General features: G+C 37.9%; 1 protein-coding gene across 2 annotated transcripts in view; it reads right to left on the bottom strand.

Annotated features, from left to right (window-relative positions):
• Positions 1 to 3,771: 3,771 nt before the first annotated feature.
• The window catches only part of LOC137284227 (dual specificity mitogen-activated protein kinase kinase 6-like), a 35,191-nt gene continuing 20,172 nt past the window's right edge, over positions 3,772 to 18,790 (bottom strand). For both annotated transcript variants that reach the window (XM_067815959.1, XM_067815958.1), the window contains exons 2-9: positions 15,511 to 15,565; positions 12,743 to 12,908; positions 11,853 to 11,972; positions 11,376 to 11,492; positions 10,184 to 10,363; positions 9,696 to 9,773; positions 8,530 to 8,669; positions 3,772 to 7,667 (exon numbers count right to left, since the gene is read on the bottom strand). In XM_067815959.1, coding sequence (XP_067672060.1) covers positions 7,517 to 7,667; positions 8,530 to 8,669; positions 9,696 to 9,773; positions 10,184 to 10,363; positions 11,376 to 11,492; positions 11,853 to 11,972; positions 12,743 to 12,908; positions 15,511 to 15,565 — 1,007 coding nt within the window. In that variant the 3' untranslated portion in view covers positions 3,772 to 7,516. The remainder of the gene's footprint in view (positions 7,668 to 8,529; positions 8,670 to 9,695; positions 9,774 to 10,183; positions 10,364 to 11,375; positions 11,493 to 11,852; positions 11,973 to 12,742; positions 12,909 to 15,510; positions 15,566 to 18,790) is intronic.

Below are 18,790 nucleotides of genomic sequence, written 5' to 3'. Positions count from 1 at the left end.
ACTTAGACTTAGGGGAAAACATGCAACAACTCCTTCTGCCCCTTTCATAGTACCTCTGCACCATATGTGTTGCAGACCCCAAAGTGGTGCCTTTTGGTTTTTAAAGGTTTTTGTGATGTATTATTTTCTTGGTTTCCATTGAAACATTTCGGACTCAGTCTCAAAATGGAGGGGTGGGCTTCGTTCCCAGAGCACAACTCGAAAACCATATCTTTCAACAGATCTTGGCAGATACATGAGACACATCTTGAAATTGTGATTTTGCTGGTTACAGATATATGGATTTATATTTATATTTATAATTTTCATGACTTCCATCGAAACAATTCAAACTTAGTCTAAAAAAAACAATGAGTAACTCTCAGATTATTTGTCCTTTCAAACATGTGGGGGCCGGGGGATATGTCATCTTCTGATGACTCTTGTTATTCCACGTTCGTGGTGATGAAAACTTAGTCAAAGAAAACAACATAGCATGGATATTTCTCAGTAACCACCGCCTTTAATACTTCAGTTGTGAAGGTTCGGGTTAGAATTGATCTTAAGTAACTCATGCTTGTAAGATGCGACTAAGGAGATCAGGTGGTCAGGTTAGCTGACGTGGTTGACTCATGTCATCGTATCCCAACAGATCTATACTCCTGCTGTTGATCACTGGATTTTCTGGTATAGAGCGACGCCATGTGGACCTTAGATACTGGGCAGAGCGTATTGCCGTAACTGCGTCCAGGCGTCAGCAGACCCTACAACAGTTACCTTCTCCTATTGCTGTTCCAAGTTGCCGTGGGGATATCAGCAGATCTCTACTCTCACATAGAGAGTCGAGGGTCGCTTGGTCAAGGAGTGAGGAGTTGGACGAACGTGACTTCTAGTTGTCCACATCGCATTCATACATTGGCGCACACCCATACAGTGATCAACGCAACACCAGGTTCTATGCTCACGTAGGTTTACTCATTTCCTCTCTTCATTACAAGCGTTGTTGAACAGGACAGGGCAAGCTCCTTGACAAATGTGACAACGCAACGACCATGATACGAACACCTTCTGACTCTGAAACCCGCACCACTTGGCTGGTGTTGACGGTATCGAGCCGAAGTCTTGTGTTTACGATGTTCGAGCCTGCCTCACCCTTGTCACGTGTCCCGATACAACATTTCTAATTAGTTCAAAGTTACAACATTCCATTTTTTTCATGTCATACCTCGTGATTGGAGAATTACTGTAACTACCCATCGGCGATTCGCTGTTATAACTACATGTAATATGTTTGTATTCTGTAACTTCCGGTTATAATGTTCTGCATGTTTTGATTTATTACAAAGCAGCCGTAGCCTCCATTATTCACGATATAGCCACAATCCTCGATAATGGATTTGTCATATTTTCTTCAGAAAGTGCATTTTTAATATTACCTTGTAACAGTAATCAATCAACTACTTCCTGAACTCTGAACCACAAAACGTTTGTAGAACTGTGCCATTGGTAACCCTATGATAATGTATTGAGGTACGATAAGCCGTAACATTAAGAATGCTTTGCGGATCGGGACCAATGAAAATAATCATGTACAGTTGGATTTCAGGATAATGATAGCCTAACCTTCGTTCTGCACAATGTAATAAGTACCAAACGTAATGTGGTATGCCAACGCCGTGTTTCCGACTTACGCATGCGCACAAAGGGTATTTAATTTTATCAGTTTCACCCTTCTGATCGTTCCAGCAACTACAAGTACATTCTGTTTTAAGTGTTTGATACATGGTAGGCCCAGTAACATCAGTTGGGTCCTACGATGCATTGTCAGGTGTATTCGGAACCTCTGATGCTTCAGGATTTGAATTAGATGTGGTGTAGGCCTACTGACCTGATTTCTTTTGTCATGATTCCCTGAACATCCACAATGACCTATCCCTTTGTTGTATACATCGATCCCGTCTGTAGCTACTTGACGGCGTTCTGTAAATAATCGAGCCTGGGCCTGACAATCTTGTGATGGACATCATGAGCACCAGGTGATATACAGTGGCATATTTTAACCAAGTCTGTGAGATGAATCTTTTGGCAAACATGGATTGTTGAAGATTTTCACAGGTGTGTACGTTTGCATGTACGCATTAGATGGATGCCCATCAGTGTCGTATTTAGGCTGAAATGCCAAGGAACTAGAAATTCAGTGCAGTCATTGTTGATTGCGATTCATTGTTGCTTTATGCCCTGTGGAATGAATGGAACACGGAGTAGGCATATTTCAAAAATAGGCGGGACTGTTCTGAGCGTATAAACTGTTTCCATCATAGTAGATTCCGGCCACTCCCTGCCGAACACTTTCAGACCCATAAGTCGGTTCCCACACCCCTTTCTTGGGTTCGCGTTTTCACTGGATTCAGCTTTCTCACCTTGAGTCACACATATGGCTCCTCTCATTAGAGGCGAAAGGGCGCTGCAGACTTATGCTTTCTAGACACCTTCTTCAGTGGAGACCAGTTACTTAAGGGACCGTTCATGATTTATGGGCGGGGAGTGATGATGATTTTTATGGAGTTGCATGAACAATATGAATGTGTACAAAACCGATGACCGCCCCACTAAAATCATCACCACCACCCCTAGCCTTAAATTATGAACGGTTCTTAAATCAAGATAAACTTATCTTCTCTGTTCAACTTTGAGACTTAACTGAAGTTATCTTCAACCACCCTGGCAGTATTGAGCAAAGTAAAATCATTAATCAGAACAGTACGACCTTTTGTGTGTGAGGTGGCAACATGTGCCCACTTCTGATACTACCATGAACCAAATGGTCATGTTATAGATTGTAACTTTATCTGTGGAGTATTGCTGATATGGGCTGCTTCAGATAACAGATGCCTCACTAACATGTTTGTCACTTTATCGATGTCTGTTAATGCAAATAAAATGCGAAAATGCCTTTTCTAGGACTAGGTTCTGCCTTGAAAACGTTAAAAATAAAACTACTTAAAGGTCAGCATCAGTTAGAAAATGAGTTTCTCAGGCATGTCAGCCCATAAACCGATGATTCAGATTAGAATGCTCGTCAGAGGCAACTAATGGGATCAGGTGGTCAGGCCCGATGACTTGGTTGATGCATATCATTATATCCAAACTTTGTAGATTAATGCTCTTGAAGTACATCAATGTCTTGTCTTGTTCAGACTTTATATTTACAGACCACTGCCATATAGCACTAGTATTGCTAACTGACATATAAGCATCAGTATTGCTGACTGCCATATAGCAGTAGCATTGCTGACTGCCATATAAACATCAGTATTGCTGACTGCCATATAACACTAGTATTGCTGACTGCCATATAACACTAGTATTGCTGACTGCCATATAACGCTAGTATTGCTGACTGCCATATAAGCATCAGTATTGCTGACATCCATATAGCACTAGTATTGCTGACTGCCATATAACACTAGCATTGCTGACTTCCATATAGCACTAGTATTGGTGACGGCCATATAAGCATCAGTATTGCAGACTTCCATATAGCACTAGTATTGGTGACTGCCATATAGCACTAGTATTGCTGACTGCCATATAGCATGAATATATAACTGAGGCACAGGTACCCTTACTTGTATGAAATGTGTATCATGCATTGGAGCGCCATTATACTGTAAGATCACATCAGAACATTCCTAGTGGGTCAGGATCCATGACCTTGAGGAAGGTCGTAGATAATACCAAATTCACATCTGATGAAGTCCTCTCACAGTGCAAGCTAATAACAAAGAGTTGTTACTGTAGATATATAGGTTTTTTTATTTTCAGAAATGTCTGTACATATTCATGGAAATGAATAATCAATTGAATCTGTACAGATAAAAGTTTAAAACAAAGTAACATTTTTGCTATTGCCTGAATACTAACATTTCTTCCAGCTGCGCTCTGCACCAGTGACCCATGGCCCATGACAACAGAAATAATTTCATGAACTTGACCCAATGTTAGATTCTTTAGATCATAGGATGTTCAATGTTCAATAACCTATAGATACAATAAAATCTTTGCTATGGAGCACTAAAACAGTTAAAATCTTTTGAGGTATATTTATTTACACTTGTTCTGTTTTCATAAATTATGGCATAGATAACAGTTAATGTGTGACCGTCCCTTTCTCTCATCCATGCATACTCCATCTCTCTCAGTCTGAATATATACCACAACTTTTGGCAGCAGCTAACATTTCTGAGTCTACACACACTTTATGTACAACCAACAGCATACAAGGACCAGCGTACACTGCTACAGACCATCTGTCATCACTTCAATAATATGTACATAGTTTCAAAATCGCAGTCAGCGTTTCAGTGTAATCTACACATCTTTGGCACATTTTGAAGGGAGACAACTCATACACAGTAACATCCTCAGAGTGTTTGCTGGGACCACTGATCCTCTTTTTGTTGAGATGGTTGTTAGCATCGAGTCTCCATCACCTGTCCAACTTCTATAACATGAGATTGGGATACCCTTATTGTTGGACATCCCTATATTTCTGAGTCAAATCAACCAGGCATCTGCAGCAATGTCAATGGGTGCCAAGAACGAAATGGCTGCTTTTCTCAGCACTTGGTACGCAGACTTTAGAAAAGCAAAAATTATAACTTATCACAAAGCAGTTTGCTGTAGGTAATTTTGCTCAAGCCTAATGCTCCCTTGGGTCTTGAATGTTCACAGTGAAAGATTATAATCATGATGCTGAATGGACACCAGGTCCTAAAATATGAATGAACAGGGTATGAGGCCCCTCTATTATATACCCTGGAAGTCCAGGACAATGAATTCAAGGTTGACAAATGCTTCATTGTGCTTCTAGGGCCTGCCCTGAAATGTCAGACCCCCTTAATAAAGTAGTTGAAATTCATTAGTCAATTCATGAAGACATTCCATCTAGTGCATTTGTACAACAAATACACAAAATTACATTGCCCATAACGTCACCACAACCCATCTGATATATACTAATACATGACCTAATATGAAGTGTTGTAAAGTAGATCGGTCCTGCCGATACCAGAGATAAACCTACAACACTTGGGGCCATGGCTAATACTGCCTGCTTAGAGACCAGACTCTCCTTATGCAGCTAAATTCAACTCAAGACCAGATATTGTATAGAAGGCCCAGACTGGAAATATCAGTGCTAACAACCACCCCAACTGCTCAACAAAGTCAACTATCCGGGAAAGACATGAATCTGTAAGTGTTTGTTACATATAGTTATATATTCCACCACCATATGAAGTAAGCCAGTGACATGTATATTTCATATCAACCAATCAACTGAGAGGTAATCAATTTATAACCTTGACAACTGAATGAAAAGGACTGCTACTAATGTACCTATTCTCTGATCCATGAAACACAGTACCTCTTCTGAAAATGTCAACTTTGTACAAACTGTGCCCCTTCTATCATGAGCAAAAGAAATCATCTAAAATACATGTCAGGAGATTTAAGTAATGCCATGCTTATGTTTCTTGGTTTACAGTTAAATCACTTGTAGCAGGAACAGAATCAGCTAAAAAAAACAAACAATAAAACTTAGATGCAATTCATTTCATGAGCTAACATTCCTGACATAATACAACAAAACAAGATACCTCGTCTCCTCCACTGATATAAATCATGTTCCTGTAAACCAAGATACACAAATACACAAATCTGTCTTAAAAAGTCAGTGTTTACACTTTGCATATGACCTAACACTATGGCTTCAATGTTCATTGTTTCCTACAACATAACTGAGCCTTTCAAAACAGTTTGCCTAACTTTTGATTTAGTAGAGATGTACATTATGAAAACTTTGTGAATGTGTTTTCATTTTAATTAAGTGCTTTCTATTACTTGGTTTAAAGCGATATCCTTTCAGTGTGCTCAGGAACCTGAAAGAATGTCAAAAATCCCAAATGTTAAAAAACCCCAAAACCACCAAGCACCTAATGGAATGTTTGAATGATAAAGAGATTAATCCCTATACTCAGGTAACCTGTCATATCATGTTTAATAATGAAATTTATAAAGAAAAACAAATTATTGTGAATTCCACAAATGTGAATTGTTTTTGTGGATATCCATAAACCAAGTAATACAAAATATATTACACCTATGTCAAAGAGGTTCCCACTGAATTGAATAGTCTACCTACAACAGCATGTAAGGTAACACTCCATACCACCATGAAAGACAGTTTAACATCACATACAATAATGCTGGATGCTGCATCTTACTGTAACCATAAATTCAAGAAACACCATTCAGGTATGTGGTACTGGCAAATGAAGTTAAGAACATTATGGCTCTTGGCTAATTCTGTCATCCAAACCAGAAAACCATCACTGAGTCACAAAGCTATGAAACTGTGAACCATGACCATTACAATGTATTTGGATAAAATAAATATCCATCTGACAAGTTCACAAGCACATGTGACAATAATAACTTGTAGTAAATTCTGGACATCCCAGTACCATGCAGCTGATTATCAAATAGCATTGTCATTCACAACTATCATGGTATATCATACTCTAGAACACTCACTAACTGAAGTCTTGTGTTCATCTACTGAATTTTTCCAAGCTTTCAAATTGATAGACATAAATTTTTCCTAACATATTTTTAATCGTTGAAAATGTCTCCCAAGTTTATTGCTGTGTTATATTCACGTGTAGAAGTCAACATCATTAAATAGGTTAAGAAAGGCTCTAAATTGTATCTCCCTTTAATTGTGTGCATGTATGTATATCGCAGTTTTGAGGCGCTGATGCAACAATTGAGTGTGACTTCTGTTATAATGAAACACATCCAAACCTCATTTCAACAATATCACACACGATAATGCAGGGAGTACAGAGAACACATATCTCCCATGACCCTACCTGATTATTTTGTCACATAACCCTCACCATAAAAGTTAAACTTAGGTATGCCCTATGGTCAAAAACATTAATTTCAGCCCTATTGTAATGAAAGAAATGTTTGTGTCTGTCCCTTAAACGTCAAGACAGCTAAATATTTTTGGGATACTGTCACTGCATAATATCACCATGTTGTGTGTACAGTTTTGTCTGCTATTTAAAAAACTTTCTCTTTCAATAAAATAATTTAATGGTTAGTGGAGTCTGGTCAAAACCCAGCATGCTACCCCGCTACCACTCTAACATGACAGAGAACATCTTACAACAATAATAGTTCAACCAGCTCCCTCAAATACTGGCCTAATTCAACTGTACAAATTTTGCATATGTGAAACTAAATCATTGCTGATGTTGAAACTATTAAGGTTAATCGTGATTCTCGTCTTCTCCCCGACTTCCATATAGGTCCTTGCTCCAATCATGTGACAAAGGTGACTGCACTTGACGCCATCACTGACTTTGTCAAAGGAAGGAGAGTATCTTACAAATAAATAGATATGTGGTCTTTTTACCACCACAATTGGCATGGAATGGCTCCGGATGTTGATAATGTGAGCTACAATTTATTTTACACTTTCATTTAAATCTCCAAAGCGTTCTATAACTGAGCCAACAAAGGCAGCCATGTCCACTTCATTCTTTTCAGCTTGGATGCAGAATGGGTGTTCCAAAAGCATCACATAGTTTGGCCGTTCCCTGTAGTCCTTTTTCAGGCTGGAAAGAAAGTCACCCGTCAAATCACATTTTACACGAAAATAGTTAATTCCTTTATGGCAGATAACTTCAGGTGGGATGGGATTTGAAGTGATGTAGATTGCTGACTAGAACAGTGACGATATATTGTAGTATCGATAATCATGATACTGTATCAGATGATAAATATATTGATACTTTTTTTTGTATCGTGATATATATAGTTGACTTTAAAATTGTTAATTTTCACTACAAACCGATGGTTATATGAAAATTTACACTGTTACTTGATATAAAAATGTACATGTTAAAAGAAAATAGTCAAAAATAGCATATTGTGAAGTGCATCGAATCAAATCATATCGTTCCAAGATATTGCTGTACATATCACACTGCAAATTTTCTGTCTCGTCACACCTCTATAGCTCACACACCACTTTCCTAAAAGTCATGAGTACAGTGCTGAGAGTCATAATTAGAGTGAATGTTGGATACATTTTACAAACCACGTTACATTGAAACTGCCTTATGTAAGGAAAGGAAAATTATACAAATTGTGTCTAAAAAAAACAAACCCAAAAAACCCAAAACCCATCACATGAAATATTAAAATATTCTTTCTAACAAATCACCTTATCATTGTTCAAAATTATGTAAAGAATCATAATGGTCCAGCCAAACTAATATCAAAATACCTTTTTCAAAAAGTAATTGTGTTGGCATAATCTTAAATGTTCATGGTCAGAGCTGCAGGATAAAACAATGAACCATGTTTGGACCCCTTGAAAGCCTGGCATTTCCCAGTATGTGTCTGTCAATTATTAGGTCGTGTATCCATCGTGGCATTGGTGAGTTGTATATCTTTGTATCTGAGGAGACTTACCACTTGACAACAAAGTCGTCAAAGTCAGGGGTGAACTGTCCAGGAGGGAGTTTGGGGGGATCCTCCATCACTACCTGTTTGATCTGCTCAAATGGAGTCTTCCACTTGCTATAGGGGAACACACCGGTTGCAATCTCAATCTAGAAGAGTTAAACACACCAGTCAGTAATATTTCAGCAATATCCCCTACAAAGCGACCATCCCATCCCTATTCAGCTCAACTATGCAGTCATTTATATTCAGCTATATCCCCCACAAAAGTGGCCACCCAATCCTATTCTGGTCAACTCTGCAGTCATTTATATTCAGCTATATCCCCTCTGAAAGTGACCATCCAATCCTTATTCAGCAACAACCCTGCATTCACTTATATTCATCTATATCACATCACAAAGTGACCACCCAATCCTTTACCATTACAAACTATGGGCTCAATTTCTGCAGCTGGGACTGTAAGATGTGAGTGGCCCATTCCCAAATCATTTCACAAATTTTCATATACAGTGAAGCCTCGTTAATCCAGACGGTTGTGTTTTTCAGCAAATTCGTCCGGAATGCGAATCATCCGGAATACAGAATCAAAACCCACGTCTCAGCAAGAGTTTCTTCCCTTTACCATTTCAAAAAAGACACGACTCTGAATTAAACAAATAATGTGAATGTACAGCATCTTCAGTCGGGAACTTTTAATGTCTAATTAAAACAACATCCTTTAACTGACATTTCTCAAAAGTTAACAAGAGTTCATCATGTCAGCTCAATGTTTATTGTTCCCAATGACTGAGGGCAGTTATGTAAACATCGCCCGAGAGGCAAGGGAGGCGCTGTTACGGTTCGTGAACATGATTTACAGTGTCCGGACAATGAAGCAATTTACTGTTTGTTTTACTGATTGGTTACAGCTATTCAGCGTCCGGTTCCGGAAACCGAATTTCCGGATTACCGAGACAAATTATATAGGCATTAATTGGTAACAGGCTAAAATCGTCCGGGAGACGAGACATTCGGATTATCGGCGTCCAGACTAACGAGGCTTCACTGTAAAGACTTTACACCAATGTGTCACAAGGCCTACCTTAGGAACAGACTATGCTTTTCATTACTATCTATATATTATCATGTCAACAAGACCCCACTTGTTTTCTCAGGTGAACAGTCCAACTCACCATTGTAATTCCAAGACTCCAAACATCGGACCTGATGCCATAGTCAGGACTTGTGGGTTCAGGGTTTATTCTTTCCGGCTGAAGAGAAGAGAGAATGATCAGAGACGGGCACAATGTTTTACACGAAGACAGAGTTGACCTAGGCTTGTACTGAAACTGAAGTGAAGTCTAAGATGACATCTTAGTCGACCTCATTTTGTGTTGTGGGACTATGCAAGCTAGCCTATGCCCATCAAAGGGCACCTAGCAATCATCTAAACATCTAAACCCGTCCCTCCAAAGTAATGTAGTTGCCTCTGACAACTAGCAGTTGGTACTGATCACTAATTGATCTTGTGTCACATAGTTTGAAGTTAATATAAAGTTGTGGCTAACCTTATCAAAATACTTTCACTTTCAGCTTATAAGGTATTGTTTTAGTCAGGCAAGTGCAGAATAAAATTGGGAAACATGACAATCAACCGCCAGGCACAGCAAAACATGCTTACCCCCATATAAGGTCGGCATCCAGCATCCTTAGTCCGTGCTATAGAATCCACCAAATAGCCACTGATGCCAAAGTCACATATTTTCACCATCCCTTTGATGTTTATGAGGATGTTTGATGGCTTGACATCCCGATGTATCACTTTCAGTTCTGTGTGTAGGTAGTGAAGCGCCTGCACAACCTGGTGTGATACACAACAGTTACACTCTCACTTCACCTCAAGCCATTTAGCACTTTAACACATCCCTTCACTGTTCTCAATATCAGCTCTATACGTAAATCTGATGCATACCGTATCACAAAGGATAAAAATATTCAACATAATAAATATCTGCTTCTTGTAAATGACACTTAAAGGTCACATGCAACAAAAAAATCAAACATAATTAAAACACAGTTATAGCTTATACATGACATATAATTTATGTTGCTGCTTGTGAAAAAACAAATAAACAAAATTATAAGCGTACAATCGTGGTTCAAAAGTGCAATATTTTATACTTGGGCTTACTTCCCTCGAAACGAAGCCCTCAGGAGACTGACCCCAGTTGTAGTGGGTGGGGGGGCACTTAAGTGTAACAATGGTTTCCGATTGGCTGGTTCATTTGCTGATACGCTGAGAGCTCATTGTGTGTACAGAAAGATCATCTATTTGATGGGCATTTTAGAAGTATGGCGAGTCACAAGAAAGTAAGATTCTTTATGGATAACACCTTCTTTGATTGTACTTGATGCGTCGTTTCAGAATGGATTCATTTACTGTTGTCAAACAAAATCAAATACACTAGAAGTTGTTATCCATAAAGAATACATATATAGAGAGAGAAGTTGGGTTTTGTAAATATATCTTTTCTGAATCTGCGTTTGATCCAATCAAAAATCATCTCAGTAGAGATGGCGAATTACTGCATGGCTGGAAACTGTCACTCGTCCAAGTACAAAGCAGGATTTGAAACTGACAAGAGTTTGCACCAGTTTCCGTCAGGCTGAATTGGCAATATCATGATTTGTTTCAGTAACTGCATACCAAAAGGTATCAGAATCTGCAAAGTTGTGTTTTATGTTGCATGTGACCTTTAAGGAATAATTATTCATTTATGACACACCCGCAAATTTACAAAAATCTATGAAACGAAAAAAATATATTGAGCATATGCATATCTTGAAAGCGAAGTGATCATCATTCTACTTACTGAGTAGGCTATCTTGCCTAATACTTCTTCTGGTATTCTGTCACCATTAGAATATATTTTCTTGTAGAATTTGTCCAGTGATGTCTCCATCACTTCCATGCAGATCCATACATCCCCCTGAAACAATGTACATACCCTACAATCCCCCTGAAACAATGTACATACCCTACAATCCCCCTGAAACAATGTACATACCCTACAATCCCCCTGAAACAATGTATCGAGATTATACAATCACCCTAAAACTAAGTACAAGTACCCTTAAACAATGTTCAGACACTACAATCACAAAAAACAACATACAGAGATACAATAACCCTGAAACCATAAACAGATACTACAATCACTGTGGAATGATGTACACAGACACTACAATCATTCTGAAGCAATGTACACAGCTACTACAATCACTTTGAAACAATGTTCAGCTACTACTTCACTCTAAAACAATGAGATTATTTTTACAATAGTACATACATCTCTGAACAATGCTCCGTAGAAGTGTACAGTGTATGGACAGGAGCCACTCCGCATGTTGACATCCAAGTCCATCAACAGTCTCTTTGTTTCTTGGTTATTTACAGTTGCCATGATACGCTGAAATATAACATCAATGCATTCAGTTAACTAACTGTATCAGTTCACCAATCAGCTTGGTAGCAGGACACAAATGTTATCCGTATATATTACAGGCATAATGAACTGAGTGAGTGATTGAGTTCAGTTTTTCGCCACAGTAAGAAATATTCCAACGATATGGCAGCGGTCTGTTAATAATCGAGTCTGGACCAGACAATCCAGTGATCTTTCAATCGATCTGCTCAGTTGAGAACTGATGACATGTGTCAACCAAGTCAGCAAGCCTGACCACCTGATCCTGTTAGTCACCTTGTGCGACAAGCATAGTTGCATTTTATGGCATGCATGGGTTGCTGAAGGCCTATTCTAACCTGGACCTTCACAGGTCACAGGCATTATGAAACTGAAAGACCAACATATTTTTTTTTTCACTTTTGCACAAAGGTTACACTAGCTGGGAGCTCAATGTGGAAACATAAGCTTTTAGTTTAAATTGTTTGCGTTTTTTCTCAGCAGTTAGTTAAGCTGTATCACTGTGGCCCAGTTGTGTCAGACAAATCGATTATTTACAGGTTGCCAACATGCAGATGGAATATTGCTAAGTGTGGCGTTAAACTAAAGAAACTTATCCAATACTCTGAAGACATATAATATGAGCACATTCTGAATCCCCCAGAGTCCTTATTAGTACCAATAATGTGGAGGTTCAGTGTCCCTTCACAAAGGTCAACGTGGCCAACAAATCCCCGCAACAGTAAACAATGACTACATATTTACGGCAGCCTCACCTTAACTGCTAGGATGGTATTGCTTGGTCTATGGCGCATCTCCTCCACCACGCCATATGCACCACGGCCCAACAATTTGATTGGTTCAAGATCTGTAGCATCGCACTCAACTGTTTTATCTCCAATTGTCAAAGTTGCTGTTGAATTCAAATCAGGACGTGGAGGCCTAGAGAGAAATAAACAACAAGGCAAGGGCTAAAACATGAATACACAAAGCTATTTACCGAGAATAAGGAATCCAAAACATAAGAAACGTTAGAAAAGACTAAGCTATTTCATGTTTCTAACACTAAGCCATGATAAAGTTTTAACATTTTTATTCTATTGTTCATATTACTTTCATTTAACATACATTATTATTGGCCATAACCTCAATAAGCCACAAAACAAGAATTCAGACTAAATTTGAACCATGAATTGTGGCAGAGGTATTCTAAAATGAACTTACACAGGTTAGAACTTCTGAAGGGTTGAATGAAAAGGGATTTTTTTGATACTCTACATGTCCCTTCCATCAAACAATGTACTTAAGTCAACTGTTATACACAGTCCCATACTGTCACATCAGAAATCATACCTCAGTCTGTTATAAACAGTCCCAAACTGTCAAATCATAAACACACAACTCAAAAGAGGTAAAAGCAGTCCAATTTCTGAGCTATTATGTTGGTAGTTTGGCAGAGTGTCGACAGTTTAAAAATAATGCAAGGAATAATTTATAATGTGGAAAGACATCATTTGTTTATGCTCAATTCAATTCTCAAACAACAGCGTTCTGCACAGGGTAACTGACAATGCAGGCCCTTTGAAGAGTAAACTAGTTTCAGTTCTTTTTAATAAGTGGCAAAATGAATATGTTTCTCTGACAAACTACAAACCACTACCAACTTGTTTAGGTTAGAAACCACTGTTTATCACAAACTCATTCGTCTGAAGCTGATGATCCTCCATTTCTGTGGAGGTGTATAAGTACGTCCACCTACATCATAGTATCTTTGTCAGTCTTTTACGTGTGTTTTAACTGTTTTATTTTTGCAGAGCCTACACATTCACATAAACTTGTGCTCATTGTGAAAATATATTATATTGTGAAAAACTACTTGTTTGCATATTTATTGCCCCCTTGCTCACTGAAGCCCTAGAGAGAGTTTGTGGAATGTCTATTTGATGTGATAATGTCATACACCTCACTATAGCACTTGTCCTAGCATATCTGTAAAATTATGCCAATCAATATGTCAAACACATGGAAAGGCTTGCATTGTCCAAAAGAGTCTACAAGCAAGGGTAAACTCTATTCACCAGATAAGCCTACAGGTTAGACTAGAAGAAGTTTCATTTGCACAATAGGGTAAGTACAGCCTTGGAGGTTGTTGTTCTTGTTTTCAAACACTGCTTCACAGCAGTTGAAACTACTGGACATATCATGCCATGACAAAAAAATTCTTGTGTAGTACACTTACTCTGTGTGTAGTATGTGGATTTGTGCTCATATTAGTTCATTTGTCAAATTCGGACATCTCATATTTGGTATTTCCAATAGCATAATGATACATATGTTTGAACTTGTTATGACATGGTGTTATGCAGTGATTTGTAATTTATTCATGTTATGAAAATACTGCAGAAAAACATTTCCTAGCCATCTGGAAGAGCAAGTTTCTCTACCATTTCTAGCCCAAAGACCCTGCAACAACTGTAGAGACCACGTACAGTGAAGTGAGATATACATCGTCTGTCACAATGACAGCCACAGAGGTAAGATTTGGTTTGATAATTCAGCAAATTTTCCTCCGATATTTTAGAATCATGTACATATAATCTTGTTATTTTTATTGTGAATGTATTAAGCAGAGATGATACATTTTAGGCACAGGCTACTATCTTTTTCTGATATCTGATATCACACATTATAACCAAAAACTACTATGCAAAATATTTTTGAAAATCCCTTAACAGCTTTCTGTGCATGAGATATTTGAGTGCTTGGCCATTCTTATACGAATAAGTTAAAGCCAGAAAGATATGAAGGTCATTACTAAAAGGTTGTCTGCAAAGTAAATAACTAGATAAGAATGGAAGCATTCTATATTAAAGTCCAACTGCAAATTTTCAAACTTCTGTGACATCCATGTATTCACTTACCCATGCTTCAAAAAAGAGAACTAATATGTTGTTGCACATTGCAGAGATTAAAAGCCAGTATAAGTTTCTTAAAGCAGGGATGGTAAATACGTATAAACACATGTGCTTTGATGGAATCGGCACACAAAATAACACCTTACTATGATCAAAAGATACCCATGCTGTTATTAGCTAGTAAATCTGTTCGGCATGAAGCCAACAGCTTTGCAAAGTTTCCAAATAACCTTTCTAGACTGACATAATTTTGAGGGTAACTAAGCAACCAAAAAGAATATATTGGCTATATGTCTTCCCCAAAAGATCTCTTTTCCTCATATTTGAAACTGGAATTGTTGATAATCATCTTCACGGATTGATTAACACATTTATGAATCGATTTCAGCTAATGCAATGTATTACAGAAAAATATCAGCTATCCTGGGTTTGCTGCAAATGGATCTGCATTCCAGGATTTGTACAAAGACACTTGTCATCCACCTCCACTGTTCCATGTAACACAAAGTATCATACAGTTTTGTCTTACTGATGATTATTTTGTCTGCACATTTTAACCCAAAAATTGAATCAAACATACACGATTAGCTAGTACGTCAGGCAAACCTCACAATACATGAATGACTTACTGTGGACTTGCAGGTGGGTTTTCGGGCAGGGTGATCTTAGGAAGCCGTGCCCTCCCTAGAACAAAAGAAACAGAATGAGACAAACATCTTCAAACAGTAAGTTTTAATAGTAGTTTAAACACTTCAAACAGCATTCAATTCACATGGTCTGTTTGCTAGTGGGAGGCTGAACTGGTCATGTACACTTGTCATATCTGTTAAACCTATAGCACAGCCATGCTGATGACAAACCAAGAACATACACACAGCAAATCTGGGATTTGAACCCAATCACTGGAACCTGACTGCGCATGGACAACTCTGAAAAGTACTGGGCTCAGTATGCACTTGCACAATGTGACATGAGTGATAGAACCAACTACCGAACTATAGTACAAAGATTGCTTTGTTTTGAACATGCAAAGCTCATGATAACTAGCAGTCATGACAGATACTGACAGTTGCTCTGAAATGCACTGTATCTACTGGATCCTATGAAACTAAGATTGAATTTGGCATTTGTCACCAGTTCTGCTACTTTGGAGGTATCTAATGGCTTGAGGAATTTGAAACATTCATGGTTAATATCCATCCTTGCAGAAATACCCATGTTTTAAAGGAAAATATGTACATGCGTTATCTGTATTTACTAATTTATTAAAAATAAAAAACAAGATTCATAATGGAGACTTATCAGTCTTCAAACAAGACTGGAAAAATATCTCTGCAATAAGCTCAATATTTTCACATTTACTTATGTAGTTTACATTGAGCAGTGGCAGGACCTAGAGCATGCACTAGCCTGAATATAAATACACACAGGAACATATAACAAAATGCCAGAAAGGCTACTATCCTTTAGGTTATACTTGACATTAGGAAGAAAATAGCTACTGGCAACTAAAATTGGTGGCTAGGCTCTATTTCACCTCAGGTAATATACCAGGTATTGTAAATCTAAAGTCTCCACCTCTAAACCATACTTTTAGCACCACCTCAGATCTTAGATATATGAACATGATCATATATTTTGGCTCTGATACTTCAGATTCACTTGGTAGCTTTTATTTACAAACTTTGAACATGATGACACGGTGTGAACTGACTTTATAGTTTTTCTGTTCTTTTTTTCAACTGTCCTACAGACTTGATGATGAACTTTCAAGGGTTACCAGGCCATATGGATAAAATACAAGGACTGACATGAAAATCACATCATAATGCTCACAACTGCTACAGAAAGATGGGAAGACAACCCATCACTGGTCATGTCAGAGGTACCTTTAAATGGACGAATTAAACAACAAACAAGGAGTCAACTTTAGTTGATTGGAAAGTAGACTTTATGGCACTAATCTTGAGAAGGACACTTCCATTCCTGGATCTGTCAGTACTTTTTAGTACTTCCCAGGGATTATGATAAGTGTCTTCCATTTCAAATGTTTATATATCCCACTGAGGTGGAACAAAGACAATGTTTGGTGTGTTGTGGTTATGTCAGAAGTAAGTTGTACAAACTGGAGTATGCCATGTTCACCTCGTGAAGGTTTATGGTTATATAACATATTCTGCTAGTTAGACTAGTGCTGAGCAATGCCTAGATGAAAGGTTTCATTGACATGACACATAGTGGGAGGTCTTTAGATATTTGTGTTAGCAACAACTAAATCAGATTTTAATAGGAATGAGCAGAAAGCAGACCGATCTGTGATCCCAACAATAACAAACAGATTGTCTAGGAACATGATAATAGTCAGAGGATGTCAATGTGACGTTGTAAATATTCCACCTTCATCACAGAAGCCTGTGTCTGATCCATTATGGCTCAGTCAAACCAAGGACTGAAACTGAAGGCAAGTATCAGTTTCATCAGTTTGATGGTCTGTGAAATAAGCTGTTAACACAAGAATCTGGGGACTATTCAACTAGCATGCCCATGTGTCAGGAGTTACGTAAATCTACAGTTGGAGGGAAATGTAACTGCATGCAGGAAATCTCGGGTAAGTCAGTCGTTCATGTTTTTGTACATGACTGAATCATTTCCTTATGAACACAAAAAGCCTAAATGCAAAATGAGGTGATATTTAAGACAAATGAGCAACCGGTACTTTCAATATCCGTAAAATATAAAACCACTTGAAATCAGGTCATTCTGAGGAATTCTGTGAATGGGATATTCACAACCACAGATCTACCAATGATTCACACCATAAAAGGTTTTACACAAAATATGTTTGCTAGATAAAACTGCCTGCTCAAAAGAGCTCTATTGACCATCTCGACCAATCAGTAATAGGTGATCTTTACAGACATGATGAAAAATTTACATAACATATGATGGCTAATGTTTTCTTATGTACAGACTTGACACAAAACCATCATGAGTGGCGAGAGATAATGTGTAACTGCCTTGCATTTATTAGTTGCAAAGATTCAGGATAGTCAGCTTCAGTGCAGATCTGTGGAAAATGAATGTATCTTTTGCATGGCTTTAAAACAAATGTTAAGACAGCCAGAGCACTTATTACAGCAGCGAACTACAGAAGAACAATCGTTTTAAAGTTCTGGCGTGGCTAGAAGAAATGCAATACCTTACAACCTCATCACAGCACTTGTGTTATAAAATACTCCTGTTTCTTGATCTAATTATGAAGAACAGATAATCAAATTGGACATCTAGTATGAAGCCAGACATTTCCAAAATCTCCCTAACAGATGTAATATTCATCACACAACCGTGAAATGGTATCTTGTAAGAGATTCTTGGTTCACATAAAATTTTCGAAAAATGGCAACATTCAATCATGAAAGAATTAATTAGCTACTCTATTTATGGTGCATGTCAGCATGGCTCCAGTAAGATAATGCGCATAGATTCAATTTCAAGAATGACTGGTATTTTAGGACAGATATAAGTGCAATTTCAAGGATGATGAGAAGCTAACAGATCAGGAAGTATGAAACAGACTGATATAGATTTTATAAACATAACCATTTATGTAATACAATCCAGGACAGATTTGAATTCCTTCAAGCACTAAGAACCATGATTTTTATGATCAATCCTTCCCCAATCAAATATCCCTCACCATCTTTGTCTAAATTCAACTTCCACAGATCCGTAGAAAAAGAACCAGGAGATTCTAAAGCAGCTGATCAGGTGCCAGATGAACATACATTTCTGTTAAGTCTGGTCACAATTTCTGCACAAAGTTATATCTGGGAAGATTGTTAACATAGCCACATGACAAACAGATTAAATTATCCATTCTTCACTTTGCAGTGCAGATATAATTGTGTT

Source organism: Haliotis asinina, chromosome 5, assembly GCF_037392515.1.
Source record: "Haliotis asinina isolate JCU_RB_2024 chromosome 5, JCU_Hal_asi_v2, whole genome shotgun sequence".
NCBI lineage: Eukaryota > Metazoa > Mollusca > Gastropoda > Lepetellida > Haliotidae > Haliotis > Haliotis asinina.
Note: the sequence above shows the minus strand (reverse complement) of the source record. Positions and strands in the feature narration are given on the sequence as shown.